This window comes from Colobus angolensis, unplaced genomic scaffold, assembly GCF_000951035.1.
Source record: "Colobus angolensis palliatus isolate OR3802 unplaced genomic scaffold, Cang.pa_1.0 Scaffold268, whole genome shotgun sequence".
Taxonomy (NCBI): domain Eukaryota; kingdom Metazoa; phylum Chordata; class Mammalia; order Primates; family Cercopithecidae; genus Colobus; species Colobus angolensis.
In genome coordinates, this window is record NW_012115910.1 from 6,889,523 (window position 1) to 6,908,137 (window position 18,615).

Below are 18,615 nucleotides of genomic sequence, written 5' to 3' on the forward strand. Positions count from 1 at the left end.
AGGAGAATCACTTGAACCTGGAAGGTGGAGGCTGCAGTGAGCTGAGTTCATACCACTGCACTCCAGCCTGGGCAACAGAGCAAGACTCCATCTCAAAAAAAAAAAAAGAAATGATTACTTTCTTATTGGTTCTTTCTTGTCCTTATCAATGGTTACCTGCTGCTATTTTACTCTGTTACACAGGTTTGTCTCCAGTCATTTCTTGACGTTAGCTTAGCCTTTCACCATCTACTGCATCTTCACATATCTTACCCTGACCCACACTGAAGAGTGACAGGGCAGTTTGACACGGTAGAGGTAGTGTGAGCTTTCAGCTCGATCAGTAGCAACCCACCACCTGTTCTCTCTGAGCCTCCGTCTCAGCACTTTGAGAGACAGAGGCAGGAGGATTGTTTGAGTGCAGGAGTTTGACACCAGCCTGGGCAACATAATGAGACCTCATCTCTACAAAAAATAAAAAATTAGCTGGGTGTGGTGGTGTATGCGTATAGCCCCAGCTACTTGTGAGGCTGAGGTGGGAGGATTTCTTGCACCCAATCACTTTGTTATCAAGGACACTCCTAATGCTTCATTTTCTCTCTCTTGCACATCTATAAATACATGTCTAGGTATACCTACATACTTACATATATATAAACACATATGAATACATGCATATTCCCCTATCAGTCTAGCTTGGTGCTGTCATGGCATTTGTCACAATGCAATGTATCTGATTATTTTTTCCCCATTGGACAACAAGCTGTTTGAAGAATTAGTCAGGTAATTAATAACATTTATCCTAGCATTAAACTTGGATTCTGGGAGAGTAAGAAGACACCTAAGGCCTCAGGGATTGCACTCTCCAGCTGGAGGATCAGCAAATGTCAGTGTGCCTGCTATATCTTCCAACTGGAAACAGAGCCAGCACGCTTACAAGGCACAGACACCTCAGTTCAGGCCTTGGACACAGAAACGTCAGGACCTAGTGGCCCCTACATGCAGGACAAGCAGCCCCAGCAAACTATGGTGAAGGTGGTGTCTTGGAGGGGGTGGGTGCTTCAGGCAGGACACAGCCTGATGGAGAAGCAGGGCCTCCACACTGCCAACCTGCAGCAAGCATGACATGGAAGGGCAGATGTGTTCAACAGCGGCAAAATGACATTAGGAAGGAACAGAAACCACAGTGAGGGGGCGACAGGCACAGCCAGGCCAGGCCGCAGACAGGACTTCGAGAAGTTATGTGGATGCTGTCACTGGTGCAGTCATCACCGGATAAAAGATGGAAGGCCAAACCCAAACCCAGTCCAGACAGTGCGGGCGTAGCTCAAGCACTTACATGGGGGGGAAGGACAGTCTACTTCCTGTAGGGTCCTTAGGGCCAAGTTGGGTGTCTGCTTTGCTCAGATACTTTGAGTCAATGGCCGGTAGCCTCAGCTGTGTGAGGAAACACACAAAACCCTGAGTTAGTGGAAAGCATTCAACAACTAGAAGAAAACTCACCAATGGTAGCAAAGATACAAAGCTTGTAGGGCTGGACTTTCAATGTGGTCATTGTAAATGGTCACAATAAAATATAATTCAGCAATCATCTCATTCAACAAAATAGTTATGTAAAAGGGACTATCTGTAACTCAAAAGCAGTTGCTATGTTCGAGTAAAGATGCCATCTGCTCAGGAGAAAAAACAATGAACAACTAACAGCCTGGTCCTGAAGGAATTTCCCACACCCGGATGAAAACATATGTTCACAAAAGCACCTGTATGCTTTTGTAATAATCACCCAGAACTGGAAGCAACCCGGATGTCCACCAACAAATGAATGGATAAACAAATTGTATCATGATCAGCCAATGAAACTCAGCAACAGAAATGAATGAACTACTGATACTCGGAACAGCACGGCCACGCATATGTAATGTAGATGCATAATGTAAATGCATTACACCACACTGGAGAAGTCAAGCAGGAAAGACTCCACGCCATATGATTACATTGATTTCACATTCTGGAAAAGGAAGTGTAAGAATTAAAGAAAGAGGAAAGAAACACGAAATGCGGCTTGACAGTCAAAGACAGGTTTTCTTTAGTTAAAACCTGAGAGGCTTCTTACAGACTAAAAGTATATATTGGTTTTAGGGTGAGGGGGCTTATGAGAAGCTTGGAATGTCCATGCGTGTGGAGAAGTTCATGGCGGGGTTGGAAACTCTCTGGGAGGAGGGGAGGTTATCTAGGGGCAGACATCTTTCAGCCCGGAGGGCGGTTAACTCGGGTCTGGCATCTTCCTGGCTGGAGGGAGCTTATTTAGGGGCCACCATGTCTCTGGTCAGGGAGGAGTTTGAATGTTTCTGGTTGGAGATGTTACCTGTGGTTCATGGTCGTGTTGACCTTAGCCGTTAGGCTAATGCCCCTTGGATTTAGGCGGTTTTTATTAAGGTGAACTTTTAGAATGAGAGGCTTGTCCAAGATGGCGATGCTCCTGCTCTGTCCGGAAGAACTATAAAGACTGAAAACAGATCAGGACTTGCAAGGGTCTGGTGAGGGGCTGACCACAAAAAGGTGTAGAAATGCTGGGGGCAACAGGACTGCTATGTTCCTTGACGGCTGTGGTGGTACACAAGGGACACCTTAGTCAAAACCTGGAGAGCAATTCTCTATAAAAGGTGGGTTTCACTCTATGTAAATTATTTCTTATTAAAAGAAATATAAATAAATGCTACAGGAAAACTGGAAAAAAACAAACCAAGCAAACAAAATCCATGGAGGTATTGCTAACAATTACAGGAAGAAAAGATGGCTATTCAAAAAAAGGAAACAAGATTGCCGGATCACCCTGTAGGTGAGCAAGACCCCCATGAATGCTGGTAACCAACAGGCAACACATGTGCCCCAAGTCTTGTCAAGCGTCCACCACGTGCCTCATGTGGGGCCAGGGCACAGTTGAGGAAGCACTTTGTCGGCTGGCCCACGCCCAGGACGTGATCATCACTCATAGGTGACCTTCATACCAAAGTGGTGATTGTGTTGTCTTATTAGGGCAATCGGAGCCCATGCCGATGCGGCGCTTATCCCCTGCACCTTACCCAACACCATATCCCTCTACCTGTTAAATATTCAGCATGTGTATCTTTAACCACCACCACTTGTCACCCTATCTCCTTCCCCACAGTGAGGGGCTGGCTTCAGGAAGTTTGTGCAGCCCCTAGCACACCTTTTGTAAATGGGTACTAACTTAGAAACCCCACTTGATTTGAGAGTGATATAGCATTTAGCATTTTAAGATTTCTGTAGATATGAGCTGTAACCATGGTTAATATCCAAAGGTTCATTTGTCACTAGAGGCTATAACTCAGTGTAATTGGCCACTTGCACAACATTAAGAGATAGATCTGATTCTTAACATGGTCCATTTTGGCTGAGTGTCTACGGTAGTATGCACCTGTAGACCCAGTTGCTCAGGAGGCTGTGGCAGAGGAGCCCTTGAGCCCAGGAGTTCGAGGGTGTAGTGAGCTATAATAATGCCACTGCACTCCAGCCTGAGTGACAGAGCGAGAACTTCTCTCTAATTAAAAAAAAATAAAAAACAAAAACAACAATAAAAGGTCCAGTGCCTTTGCACGGATCACGGAAACAACCCAAAATCCGAATCACAGCTGGACATGGAGATCTTAAAGAAAAAGCATGTGGCCCATTGCAGCCAGTTGATATTCTACTTGGTGTTCAGCTACTCAAGTCCCCAAAATAAACTGAGGGGTTTCCCTTCAAACCAAGATGCTGAGGCAACAGTCTAGGAATCAGGCATAGATAGTTCATAACAACTGCCGCCTATGCTGAGACACACCCAGTCTCTTCACTGTTCAAAATGATCACCTGTCAAGTGACAACGGTGTTCACTCTTATTCTCAGTATCAAACACTACAGTTATTTGTAATGTGAACTTCACTGTTTCACTCACAAACCCCAAAGTTGCAAGAACTGAGACTAATCTGAGACCTGGTGCTGAAGCCCCGGGCAACACTGAGCCCTTGGCGGAGCTGCAGGCCTGGCTCTTGTTTCTTCCAGGCACAAGGAAAGGGGATAGAAGGGCCTCTGATCAAGACTTCCCAACAACAGAGCCACCAATTCAAGATTGCTTCCAACTTTCTTCATTGCATTCTTAAAATACACATCCTCTGAGAAGGCTTTGCTGCACGGCCAGTCACTCCTTTGCAATCAAATACACCACCAGGACTTCACATAGAAGAAGAGAATTCATCTTCTCTTCCTTTATTATCAACAAAGAGTATTCCAGAAAACGCTTAATACTTAAATAAATGAAAACATTCAGAAATGGGATGACTAAATATAAAATTCCTTTTCTGTATTTGCCAGATCAGAAGTGCTAAGCCAGTTTTCCTCTAGATAAGCATTAACTATCTATAAATCATTTAACAAAAAGGAATCTTACCTCTTAAAGTCATTATTCATAAAAAGAAAAAGAAAGACCACAGTATGGTGGCTGCTTGCCTTTTAGTAGATCCAAACTTAAAACACAGAGCACGTGGCATCGGCCACAGGCAACATAAGACGCCACCAGCAGCTAACATCACAGCACTTAGTTACTTGGGGCCACAGAAGCAAAACGGATGCGGATGCCATCTATTTATGGGCTCCCGTCACCTTTTTTTTCTCCTTTTTAAGTTCCTCAGCCTCTCTTTGCCAAACTGTTTTCATGTCGAAGTCGAAGGGCCCTCTTCTGCATGCATAGCTACCATTGGCCTGATCGGGGTTAAATTCTTCATGAACCATGTAATCCGGCATGGAGACAGCCCGCACTCTGCAGGGACAGACAGCAGTTATAGCCCGGTGCTCAGAGCCATTTCAGCTCCCTCCCTTCCTTCCATCTCCATTGCTGGCTCTCCCTCGCCCTCTCCCTCTCCTTCTGTCTCCCTCCCTCTCTCACTGTCTCCCTCCTTTCCTTTCTCCTGTCTCTCTCCCTCTCTTGCTCTCTCTCTCTGTCTCTCTTTTCCTCTTCCTCTTCTTTCCCTCTTTCTCTTTCTCTCCCTCCCTTATTCTCTTCTCTTCCATCTCTCTTGACATCGGCACTACCCATCCTCCTTGAAAGCACAGATGGGCCTTTCTTTTCTGTGCCTGCTAAACAACACACCAACCCCTCCGGGGCCTGCCTCCCAGGATCAGGAGGCCCGCTCAGAAGTCACAAGGTCTCAACATTAGTAAAACGAGATATACTAAAATATGAAATTATAAAACATATCTTCTAAAATAATTATTTATTTTAGAATAGCATCTACCACTTTGACCCCTTAAAATAACTAAACACCCTTAAACATTTACCATTTAACATGTTCATTTAAAATAATAATAACATGCTCTGTTTCCTGTTGGATGGTCATTTTTAGTGTGGGCATTTAAACTAGCAACCAGTCTTCCCATACACACAGCGCATAGAGAAGGGGCATCAAAGGCACTGGAATGCTTCAGCCTTTAGATCCCTGAAGGACCATCTGTACACATAACCAGGTTTGAACAGGGAAGAACACTGCATTCAAATTTGACGTGGCAGCACAACCTCCCCACGCAGTGTCTGAGGGGCTGCAGGGACCCCCCTGCCCATGTCCTGCTCCTCATTTGCACTTGTTCAGGGCTCCAGGATGCTGAGAAGAGGCCCCAGCTGCAAAGTGGGCATCAAGGGCAAGGTTGAGGAGTAGGGTCCTGGGCATCACTGCAGCAAAGCACCTAAAGGAGGTGGCTGGGGGCCTCCGAGAGAGCAAGTGAAGAGGCCAGGGAGCAGCGGTCAGAGGCTGGAAATGCAGGCTTGGAAGGTGGCCGCAGATACCCAGTAAGAGAAGCCACGAGTGTGGCTGAGTTGCTCAGGGAGCACAGGTGTGAGAAGCGGCACCTCTCCCCAGCCCTCCCACTTCTGATACAGTCTGAGGGCAGTAAAAAGCCCACAGAGACAGATGAGCATTGAAAACAACAAAGGGAGGGACAATTTTTTTAAAAAAGCATGTGAAGTTGTAGCTCCTGGGTTCCCAGATTTTCAGTGAAGGAAGCATTTCTCCTGTGCTTCCCGCTCTTCACATCCTCGGCCTGTCCCAGGACCTGGAGCAGGTGGTCTGCAGTCCAGAAGAGGACAAGGTCCCAGGAGGACAAAAAACACTAAAGGCCCCAGAAGTAGATCATCACTAGAAGGCTTGGACAATTCGTAAGGACATATGGGGTGGGAGAAGACAGCAAAGGGACAGGGGTACCAACAGTTTGGAAGGAAAAAGCAGAAAGAAGGGACGAAAAAGGCCATGTGGAAGTGTGGATATGGGAGGAAGGGGCATGCCTGAGGTAATGCTCTCCAGGAGCACCCCAGAGCCATGAAGTGCCCCCAACTCCCCCCAAGAATTAACCGTTGGCTCAGGGCACCCAGCTAGAACAGGAGCCGCCCTCGGCTGCAAGAAAGTGCACAGCTGCTTAGAGTCCAGTAGCCACAGGACCACTGGGCACCCCTCAGTCAGAGCTCAGGGTCAAGGGTGCTCAGGCAATCCCTCCACATCTGCCTGGGGTACTCGGGCTCTACTCTCACCTGAGGCTGCCTGCCCTGCTCTGTTCTTGCAAGCGCAAGCAGCATTGCAGGAGTGCCCCCAGTCTCCTGCTTCCCCTTCTAAGACTCTCTCTTCTTGCTCAGCTCATCCACTTTGATGTAACCTCTGTTAGCACAGAGTATTCCTTTTTTTTTTTTTTTTGAGATAGTCTTGCTCTGTCACCCAGGCTTGAGTGTAGCAGTGCTATCTTGGCTCACTGCAACCTCTGCCTCCTGGGTTCAAGCAATTCTCCGGTCTCAGCCTTCCAGGTAGCTGGGACTACTGGCGTACACCACCACATCCAGCTAATTTTTGTAATTTTTGTAGAGATGGGGTTTCACCATATTGGTCAGGCTGGTCTCGAACTCCTGACCTCAGGTGATCCACCCACCTGGGTGTGAGCCACCATGCATATTCATTTTAAACTACAGAGGGAACCAGAATCCTGAAGACAAAAGAAGCACTGTGACCATGGCAGAACATTCAAGTAACACCAGATAACTACTTGAAAATATATCTATGGTAGTCCTATTTTCAAGCCAAAAAAAATGGGGAAATGGCCTGAAATGATTTTTCATTTTACCTCTCAATCCAAGAGAGGTGGTTTTGGAGATAAAGTTTGCATGTCCACAAATAGAAATTTCTTAGACATTTCAAATATTATGGGAAAAATGGCTCCTCATAACTCAATACTGAACGTAGAAATTTAGGATTTCATCTATTTGTAGCTTTACCTAGTGCCTTTTGTCTTTAATGAGAACCCTTTGGGATAGGCTGCTATTTCTACCTCAGGAGGATGTGGTCAGTCCTACTGAGGGACAGGACTAGCTGGATTTCCTAGGCCGGCTAAGAATGACTAAGCCTAGCTGGCGAAGGTGACCGCACCCACCTTTAAACACCAGACTGGTAACTCAGCTCACACCCGACCAATCAGATAGTAAAGAGCTCACTAAAATACCAATGAGGCTAAAAGCAGGAGGTAATGAAATAGTCAATCATCTATTGCCTGAGAGCACAGGGGGAGGGACAATGATCAGGATATAAATCCAGGCATTTGAGCTGGCAGTGGCAAACTCCTTTGGGTCCCCTCCCATTGTATGGGAGCTCTGTTTTCACTGTATTAAATCTTGCAACTGCACACTCTTCAGGTTTCCAGAACCCTGGTTTTCTGACAACTTAGGCTATATCCCTCAAAGAGCAGGCTACTGTAAAAGAGAACCTGAAGTTGTCCTATCACATGCTTGCTCTCAGTATGAGACATTTGTATTTTTAAAATTCAAATTGGGCTATTTTTTTTTCCTGTAAAGATAAACAAAAATGTGAGTGCTTTAAGATACTTACTCTTGCTGGTTGGCTGTTGGTGGCTTGCTGTGGTGGATATACCAGTCTGGCAGGGAGTAGGCCACCGGGGAGGCTTTCCTGGTCCCAGGGATGAAGTGCTTCAGCAAATCTCAAAGAGAAAAAGACATGGCTGTGAGACACCCCGTTGCCCCTACACAGACGCACAGCATTGCCAGTGATAGGCTCAATTTACAAGGGGAACTGTAGGTCTCCCTGGGGTTGCCTCTGGGATTCAGGGGCTAACAGAGCATCCCTGATCCTCACCTGTCTCTGCACAGGCTGACATGTGGGCATCCTGCTTTGTGCTCAGGAAGGGACATCCTGTATGCCTCCCCACATCTCACTCTTTGCAGATCTGGACAGAGCTCTTGGTCTTGAGCTGCATCTATGCAGGCCAGCATCCACCAGTTCCTGGAGGGGGCCCATCCCTCCACTGCTGAGGTCTCTAGGGGCTGCACATGAGCTGGCTCCCCCATCCTCAGCTACCCTCACACCATTCTCCTAGCATAGGACAGTCTGACTGTCCTCTGCCACTGTAGAGCTGTCCCTAACCCCACCCCCACCATTTCCAGAAGAAGCTACCCCTCCAGGTTTCCAGATGGGAAGTAGGGTACAAGCCCCTGAAAGGTACCTGGGAGATTTCACAGTCACCTTGGAGCCAACCCTGAGAGGCACAGAGAGTACAGGGTCCTTCTCAGAGGCCCAGGCCAGTCCCGACTCGCCCACTTGCTTTCTAGCTCCCCACACTTCCCTCCTCTGGTTTCAAAAGGCAGGGAGTGGGAAAAACTGACTTTCCTGAAGATAAGGAGAGCAAAATGATAACAACGCCCATGGCAGTAGCAGACAACTTTGGCTGACCTATTACTATCAATAATAAGGTTTTTGGGTTTTTTTTTTTTTTTTTTTTTTTTTTTTTACTTTTAAAGCACTTTTCGTTGTTAAATGTTTCAGACTTACAGGAAACATTGCAAGAATAGTATGAGTTCCCCTGTACCCTGACCTAGGCTCCCCAGATGATATTCTACCATATTTGCTTTATGTTTTCTCTCTTTGTCTATCCCTCTCTCTCATTATTATTTTTGTTGTCATTATTGTTTTCAGAATCATTGGGCAGCGTGTTGCAGACATAATGCCCAGTCATCCCCCTATACCTCAGTGGATGTTGCCAAAAGACATTCCTGACATAATCATGGCACAATGATCACATTCAGGAAACTACTATTGATGCAATTCTTTTATCTGATTTACCGACATTCAGAGTTTGTCCCTGTAATGTTCTTTTAAACAACAGCAGGAGGAGGTGAATCTAAGAAAAAATGTCTAGGTCCTGTTCTCTGAGTGTCACACCTAGTCCATCAAATTGTTTGGTCCAACATTTTTAATATTAAAGCAAAGATGTCACCATTTTGCTTCCCATTTTCTTTCTGACAATCCCCACAGGAGTAATGGCAGCCAGAGGGGAAAAAAGGTTAGTGTCTCTCAAAGTCACTGACCCCAAGACTGGCTCTGAGACTTTTTAGATGTGGTCTCCTAACCCTCTGAGTAATTTCTGTTGAGCTCAAATACCTTAGTTTTTAGCATGATTAAGCAGTCCTTTCTCAATTAAATCATGTATCAAAATTTGATCCTCATCAACATCACACTGAAACTCACCTATGGTCTTCATTTTCTAAAACATTTGCATACAAAGGACAAGCCGCAATAAGAATAAACAACAGGAAACAAAACCTTTTCAAAAATTAGCCAAGAATTGGTAGCGTGCAAAGACAGATTCTCTCTTGGAGGCAACTTCCTGAGATTCTCTTTGTAATAAGAATATAAAGTGGGTGAAGGAAGGTTGAATCATCGCAAAGGCATTACTCAGAAGAAATACCCTATACAGGCAATTCTGTGAATTCGGCCTATTTATTCTAACATCATAAAAATTAGCTCATCCCTGGAGAGCATGCCCATCCCTACACCTAGTTAATTAACCTAAATTTCCAAAGGCCCTAAGCTAAACATGTAGACTCTATAGTAATATTTTTATATGGGAGAAATTAGGAACAAATGTCCCCCTCACCACCCACGAGGCTGCCACATTGAACAGGGCAGGAGGGGGCTCACCAGGCCTGCCGCCTTGTTTCGCGAGCTTCACATATTCCGAATCTGTTTCTTTTATCCAGTATCTCCGAGTCCCAGGCAGGTCCCTGCAATGTGAGTCTCCCAAATTGCTGAGACCTGGGATCTGGGACGCTGGTGGGGCATCCACGGCCTTCTCAGAGCGCTTCACTGGAACATGGTAATACCAATCTATAGAGGAGAGAGGCAGAGGACCACGCTGTTGCTGTGTGCCAGGGTGGCCTCTAGTCCTCTACCAGAGTGTCTATGCAGACACCCCCATCAGGTGGAGTAGTGCAGGCCACAGAGCCTATTAGCAAGGAAGAAAATGCCCTCTTCTGAGTTCCTTATGTGAATCATAACACAAGCCATGCAATCCAGTCTCTACTTCCCACCAAGATGCCACCACTGGCACCAACCGAGGGGAAAGCTCTGAGGGCTCAGCCTCTTTCATGGGTGCTTTAGCTTCCCAGGGAGTTACCCAAGCCTCATTAGGTCTCTGTCTCTCTCTCCTAATCCTCCATAAAAATAAGACAACTGTATTTCCAGTTATGCTGGGAAATATACATTCCTGAAAAATCCCAAATCACTTAAATAAAACGTTATGGGTAAGCCTGTGGAATATATGGCTAAATGTTGACCAAGATTTGCTAAATTTAGTATGCTAAAAATACTGAAATCTAAGTTCTGTCACAGAAATAACAGCCTGTTTGCACACATTTACCACTAGCACGAAAGTGAGAAGAGGCGGGACTGGGGAGTGGTCAAAGAGACCTGTCCACCGAGCAAGTGTGCTCGAATCAGTTCAGCAGCCTGTCTCCACACGAGCGAGTACAGTACCTTCCCTCCACCCAGACTCCCCACGTGAGAGTTCATCTCACCTTATCACTCTCCTTCTCCGACTCTCCTTGTCCCTTTCATTATTATTAATGTGTAATTACTGTTTTCAATAATAATGACTTTGCTTATGCCTGAGGCCAAAGAGGGCGGTGAAAGGTGGCCAGAGGTCTAGATGGTTCCTGAAAAGTGGTGGAAACAGGTGACTATGTGTTATGGAAAAACTTCTCAGATGGAGACTCAGAGATTCTTAAGGTGACTGGGTTTGGCTCCCTTGAGAAAGATCAAGTTGAAACACAGGGAGTGTAGATTGTGTGGTTTCTATTGTCAGGTCCCATGAAGAAGCCAGGCACAATCGAGTGGAGGAGGAGAGCTACTCTCTGTCCTTCCTCCCTTCCTGATTGGAGCCCATGCAGAAAGGGGCTGTGGACAGAGAAGCTGAACATGGGCCTGGTGAAGCCATGAGGCTCCCTAAGGCCTTGAGCTGAGGGCATCCAGGAGATGCCCTGCAGACTGACTTGGGACCACCCAGGAGACTCCCTGGAGTCCTACAGGGAGCTTCTGTCAAGTGAGTTGGCAAAATCCCAGGGACCTGGAGTTACCAGTGTTTATTGATGACCCTCACAGACAGAAGAGATCTGGGGCATTCAGACAACTGGTGTTCTAGGTAACTATTTGAATCTGAAGTTGATTAACCAGATACCCAAATATAAGACAAAAAAATCACACCTGATTGAGAACTTTAGAAACAAAACCCAGGAAGAATGTCATTTACAAAAGATGCAATTAATGTGACACAAGTGACTGGGTGTATTCAGTAGCACTTATCAGAATGTACTGTCACAGGGGCAGTATGTTCAGAGTCTAACACAATACCCTCTTCTTGGGTAGATATAATGTCTAATTTTATGTGTCAACTTGGTTGGACCATGGTACCCAGATATTGGTAAGGCGTTATTTTAGCTGTGTCTATGACGTTTTTTAGATGAAAATAACATTAAAAACAGTAGAATTTGAGTGACGTAGACTGTCCTCTGTAATGTGGGTGGGTTTCCTCCAATCAGAGTAAAGCGAAAATAAAATGCTAAGCCCCACGCCCTCCCATCCCCCAGCTGACTAAATGAATCCCCCTACTCAGCCAAGGGCATTCCAAAGTAAACCTGAAAAACTAATTCAGGCCATAATGGGAAGGGAGGTTGCATGTGCCTCCTTATACCCTCCTTCCTTTTGAATTCAGGCACAGCAGACCAGCATTATCATTAAAACAGAGATCTTAAGACTGAAAAAACAGACTGTATGTGTCAATCAGAGACCAAATTGCAACCTGACTGTAGTAGAGCATCACATGACAGATAGCAGGTCCTGAAAGAAATTGAAGTATTTTACCACAAAATAGATTTCTTTGACATAGTTTGAAATGGTCATACAAAGCCGTCTCTTGTGGGGAAAATCTGCATTCTGTAGAGAATCCCCTTCCCTTTCCAGCTCTTTTCCTGATCCAGGAGAGAATTAACTGAGTCTGACACCTTTTTAGGTCTGATAAGAGATGTTTACATCTACTCTCTCTGAAATTGGCTACCTGGAGACTTCATCTACATGACAAAAACCCTGGTCTCTGCAACTCCTTATCTTAACCCAGTCACTACTTTCTATTGATTCTGTGTCTTTGGATAATAACTTGCAACCAATTACCAATCAGAAAATCTTTAAATCCCCCTATGACCTGGAACCAACTCCCACCCACACACACACACACATACTTGGAGTTATCCCACCTTTTCAGACTGAATCAATGTATTCCTTACATGGATTGATTGATGTCTTCCTATAACTTCTGTCTCCCTAAAATGTATAAAATCATGCTGTGACTCAACCATCTTGCGCACATGTTCTCAAGACCTCCTGGGGCTGTGTCACAGGCCTTGGCCACTCATATTCAGCTTAGAATATACCTCTTTAAATATTTTACAGAGTTTGACTCTTTTTGTGGGCAATTAATTGAAAGTCTTAAGAGAAAAGAATGAGACTCCCCCAGAAAGAGGAAACTCTTCCTCCAGACTGCTCTGAAACTCAAACTGCAACATCAGCTCCTCCCTGGGTCTCTGGCCTGCTGGTCTGCACTGCAAATTTCGAACCTGCCAGCCTCCACAATCATGTGAGCCAATTCCTTAAAACAAATCTCTCTCTCTCTCTTTACATCTATCTATCTATCTATCTATCTATCTATCTATGTATATATGTGTATCTATATAGAAAGGTAGACATGGATATGCTGTTGGTTATGTTGGTATGGAGAATGCTGACTAATGCAGTAGACACACAGGAAAATAGTAGTGAATAAATCAATTCATGTAAGCATAGAGAAATGAGAAGTAACCATCCTTTAAAGCTAAGAGCTTAGACATTGAATTTTTAATGGATGGTATTTAATACAATCTTTTAAGTATCTAAAGGACATTAAATAGCTGAACAAGCACTATATGATTTTGTAAAGGAAAGAAAAAAATTGGAAAATGTTTAAAGAATTGCACAAAAGATCACAGAGAATCAATTTAAGAATGAATAGGAGAATTTAGCAGCTTCATAGTCTGATCATATTCAGTTCAAATATTTTCTTTTTGAGAGAAGGCATTTTATTGTTGCTTTATTTTTCCACTCAGTGTTTTGATTACTAATTAATCCACAGAGAACAGTGTGTTGTCTACCTTCTTCTCATTACTGGAAGCTGTGAACAGGCACTGAACTCGAATCTGGTTGGCCATTTCTAAATGCAGGCAAAGAAAGGAGGCACTCAGAGAGTGAGGGCCCGAATCAGTAAGAACCAACCGTGATCACCTCATGCGTGCGTGCACACACACACACACACACACACACAGGGTTAAAGGGACTAAGAGTTATCACAGCTTTTATCATGCAAAACACGTTGTTGGCACTTATACCATATCAATCATTTACTATCCTATAGATTTTTTTATATAGAGCCTTCCCTGCCTTCTCGTTTGCCAAATATTAGTACCCTTATTTCATCAGTGAGGAAACACAGTCTGTGACAGTCTATGAGATGAACTAAAGATCCCCCAGCTCTTCTGGTCTCTAAGGCACAAGGCAGTGTGTTATATGCTCACATACCTGCGGGGCACAGGCTCCTGCCTTAGGCTGCTGTGGCCTCACTTAACAGCTATGGAGTCACTTACAAAGTATGTGACCTTGGGCAAATTACTCCAAACTCTATAAAACGAGGGTAATGTTACCTTGTAGGGCTGTTATGAGGTTAAATTAGTTAGTATATATTAATATAAAGCACTTAGAACAGTGACTGGCAGTTATTAGTGTTCCTTAGTGCTGTTCATACAGACAAGGCCACTAGAAGACACCAAGAAGTCACATAAAGGCTCCAGAGCCCACTGGGAAAAGGCACATCAGCCAGGCCTTCTGTGCTGTTCCCTTTCCAATCCCCAGCATGGCCACACTATCTTCAATAGTGGTCACAAGGTAGCGCTCTGGGCTAGCAGCATGTTTAGAGTATGAAGAAGGGCCATATACGGTTCACTTCTGAGCAGATGTGCTGGCTCCAGGGTGCCGACCAGCTACAACTCGGCTGTCCCAGCTGATCCCCACAACCCTCTTCTCTACCCTCTTACAGTCTTTCACAATTTAAAAAAAAAACAGGAAAAAAGAAAAAAAATGACAGCATCTCAAGACTTATTCTTCCTTCCCCTCTCCTCCACTTCAAACCCTGGCACATAAGAAGACATGAACCTCACTGAATTCCTTTTCCTGTATCCAGACACTAAAACCAGAATGTATGTTTAACTTGCTTGGGGTCTAAAGTAGAAGCAAGGTCTAGGGATTCAGTGAAATACCTAGGGGATTCTGCTAGAAAAGAAACTTCCCAGGTCAACATTCAGGAACGCAGTTGTGAGAATTGTATAGGGTTGAACTATGACAATGAAAACTTCCAAGGGATCCTGTTGCTCCAGATTGAACCAAGATAGGTAGCCTTGGTTGTCTCTTGTTGAAAATAAAGAAAAGCAAGACTTCCCCCACTCATATTTCTCTTTAAGTCTTGATTTCACACTCAGGCACAGGAGCAGTTTGTGGCTTTCTTTGACTTGTTAGTTTTATCAGTTGGTCCTCCATCGTTCACACCCCCCTCCAGCCCACATAGAGGACCACGGGTCCACAGCGTGTCTAGCAAGCAGAGTGCACGCACCCAGCTCTTTCTGGCCGGGACGCGCTCAGGGCGCACTCACCGCAGGCAGCATAGCGGTGCGTGGCGCCCTGAAGTTCCTTGCTTGTGTTCCTCATGGTCAGGCGCTGCACGCTGCGGGAAAAGACAGATGCTGCCGGACCTGTTGTTCGCGGGTGCGCTGGACGCTGCCTGCTTGACCCGCTGCCAGAAGTTGCAGCTGCGAAAGCAAAATCTGTGCGCCCCCTCTGGATCGGTCTGTACGCCTCCACCTGACACGCCTGCAGGCGCCTTGCGATCGCCTAGCGCTGGCACTTCCATGCAGGGTATACAGCAGGAGGCATGTCGACGCCAGGTAAACAGAAGGGAGCACATCACGCCAGGTAGACACCAGGGCATGTCCACAAAGGGTACACAGCAGGGGCACATTCACGCGGGGTATTCAGCAGAGACGCGTGCTTGCGGGGCACACAGCAGGGGGTACGTCACGTCGGGTATTCAGTACAGGCACGTCCACGCCAGGGACACAGTAGGTACAGAGAGGATAAACAACAGGTAACCAAGGGGCCACGGGACTTGGGCAGGCTGGGAGATCCCGCCCTGTGCTCATCCCAACCCGGCGACAAGGTGGTGCCCTCCCTCCAGCCCCGGCGCGCACTGCCCGCACCGTGAGCTCCGCACAGTGGACAAGGCCGGGGCCTCTGTGGGCGCCCCCATTGTCCTCCAGCCCGCTCAGGCTCACCAGCTCCCCGCGGGTCTCCGTGGGTGCTGCCCGTGGCGCCCGGCGTTGGAGTTTTTACACGGCTGGCGGGCTGCAGCCAACCAAATCCAAACTCCCAGGGCGCTGCGGAACCACAACATCGGCGTCGCCAGGGCAACGACTGAACGGCCAACCGGCGGGCGCGGGGGGATCACTGGCAGCCAATAGGGGAAGCCTGGTGGGCAGCGGTGGACCAATCAGGACCAGAAGCGGAACGCGGGCGCCGCCTGTCAACTGCCCAAAGCCCAGAGCAGGACCAGGGCAGGGCTGTGCAGCGATGCCACCGGGAGCTGGGCTGGACTTAGCGGGGATGGGAGCAGGGCCTTACTGTTGCAAGCGTGTGGGGGTGTGGGGGTGTGGGGACGTGGGCGCAAGGCAAGAGTCAGGCCTCAGTCCTCGTGCCGCTCTGGCTGGGAACTACAGTTACTGCAGAGAGGTCCAGAAAAATTGGGGACATGCATCATGTTTTCCAAAGTATAACTGTCTCACCCTAAAAACAAAACAAAACATCCCACCAGTATACAAAAAAAAAAAAAAAAAAAGAATTTACTAATGAGATGCAGGAGTAATGGTTCACTTAGTAAAGGAATCCTTAATTTTATACAAGTTTGCTTGCAAATTTCTCATCTAATGCGTTTTTTAAAGACTAATAAGTATTTGGAAATTGTGTGTCGATGATAAAATTATGTGAACATTCTTCCTTATATCTTATTTTTCGGGAATAATTCTGTTTTGTAAGTTGAGAGACTTTTTTTAAAGCTCTTGACCATATTTATATAGAATCGCGTTTAGAACTCCAAACACTTGGCTTGAGCGCGAACTTTTTGGCTGCGTGGATTTTGAGGTCTACAGAAAGTACAATGAATATATTACCAATTTTAAAATCTTTTTTAAATCTTCATGGGAATGAAGATTATCGATCTGGCATATGCTTGGTGAGGTCAATAGACACCAACAGCTATGGCACAGTTCTGTAGAAGACACTTTTGATACCCAGAAAGCCCCATGCCACCCTGGCAAAAATAATAGGGCTAATTACCCAGTGGTAACCCCTTGTGAGAGTTTGAGGGGATAAGTTGATACAGAGAACATTCAAAGAAATCCTGTTGTTCCAACGACTGCAGCAACAGTTAGTAGCCTTGGTTTTCTCTTGTTGAAAATTTTTTTTAACAATCAAGACTTTTTGTAATGGTGGATATTTGACAACTTGAACTGAACATGAGTCTGTTTCTGTTACATGAGTATAGCCTTAGAAATCTAGCAGGAGACAGGTAATATCAGAATTGGTTAAAGAGAAGATAGTTTTAGTGCAGGAATTAACTCTAATTCTGTGGTTTATCCTGCTCTAATATAATTTCATGACAAATTCTAAGCATCTTCAGTGGTCCAGTCATGAGTAATCAAGACTTCATACTGCAATGTCAAGTGTTTTTTCCACTGCATATACAGGCTCTTAGGTTATTGCCGAGCATGACAAATGCTTTTGTTTGTGCAAATCACGGCATGCTCTAGCTACGCGATTATATGGTCAAGAGAAGGTTATTTATTTATTTATTTACTTAGAGACAGAGTCTTACTCTGTGGCCCAGGCTGGAGTGCAGTGGCGCAATCTCGGCTCACTGCAACCTCCGCCTCCTGGGTTCAAGCAATTCTCCTGCCTCAGCCTCCGGGGTAGCTGGGATTACAGGCACATGCTACTACACCTGGCTAATTTTTGTATTTTTAGTACAGACAGGGTTTCACCATGTTGGTCAGGCTGGTCTCAAACTCCTGACCTCGTGATCCACCCACCTCAGCCTCCCAAAGTGCTGGGATTACAGGCATGAGCCACGGTGCCCGGTCAAGAAGGTTATTTTTTTTAATTGATCATAATAACTGGAGCTGTCATTACCAAAGAGCATCTTTATTTCTCCATTGGATTAACAGAAGAGTACAGATTCATCCAAGCTGATAACCTTCTTGACTAGCTGAAATCATAAGTTGAGTGATAATGAAGTGTTATCATTCCTTAGAAGAAACTTTTTATTTTATTTTTATTTTATTTTTTTGAGACAGGATATTGCTCTGTCATTCAGGCTGAAATGCATTAGTGTGATCATGGCTCAGTGAAGCTTTGAACTCATGAGCTCAAGAGATCCTCGCACCTTAGCAGCAGGCAAGAAAGCATGTACAGGGGAACTGACCTTTTATAAAACCATCAGATGTCATGAGACTTATTCACTACAGCATGGGAAAAACCCACTCCCATGATTTGATTACCTCCTACTGGGTCCCTCCCACAACATGTGGGGATTATGGGAGCTGAAATTCAAGATGAGATTTGGGTGGGGACACAGCCAAACCATATTATTGATTTTTCTCCAGGATCCCCCATATACGTCAGTGGATGCAGATGGATACTTGTCACAGAGGGCACCACTGAGGTCCAGACACTGAATACACTGAAGTCCCAGCTCCCACCCTGCCAGGATACTCTGTCCCACCTGCCAGGACCTCCCCTCAGCCACCTCCCTGTTCAGGAGGTACCCATATATTCAAGAGAGAGTTTTCATAATTTTCTTTTTTTTTTTTTTTTTTTTCGACAGAGTCTTGCTCTGTCGCCCAGCCTGGAGTGCAGTGGCAAGATCTCAGCTCACTGCAACCTCCACCTCACGGGTTCAAGCGATTCTCATGCCTGAGTCTCCTTAGTAGCTGGGATTACAGGCACACACCACTATGCTCATTTTTTGTATTTTTAGTAGAGACAGGGTTTTGCCATGTTCTCCAGGCTGATCTTGAACTCCTGACCTCGAGTGATCTGCCCCCCCTTGGCCTCCCAAAGTGCTGGGATTACAGGC

General features: G+C 45.7%; 1 protein-coding gene across 5 annotated transcripts in view; it reads right to left on the reverse strand.

Moving 5' to 3' along the window:
* LOC105515705 (chromosome unknown open reading frame, human C7orf57) overlaps window positions 1-15,879 on the reverse strand; it is a 26,678-nt gene extending 10,799 nt beyond the window's left edge. For 2 of the 5 annotated variants that reach the window (XM_011947576.1, XM_011947575.1), the window contains exons 1-6: window positions 15,761-15,879; window positions 15,083-15,153; window positions 9,999-10,184; window positions 7,893-8,001; window positions 4,639-4,795; window positions 1,319-1,416 (exon numbers count right to left, since the gene is read on the reverse strand). In XM_011947576.1, the coding sequence (XP_011802966.1) occupies window positions 1,319-1,416; window positions 4,639-4,795; window positions 7,893-8,001; window positions 9,999-10,184; window positions 15,083-15,153; window positions 15,761-15,879 (740 nt within the window). Of the gene's footprint in view, window positions 1-1,318; window positions 1,417-4,638; window positions 4,796-7,892; window positions 8,002-9,998; window positions 10,185-15,082; window positions 15,239-15,760 lie in introns of all 5 variants that reach the window. The other 3 variants (XM_011947579.1, XM_011947578.1, XM_011947577.1) reach the window with 2 other exon arrangements.
* Window positions 15,880-18,615: the final 2,736 nt, after the last annotated feature.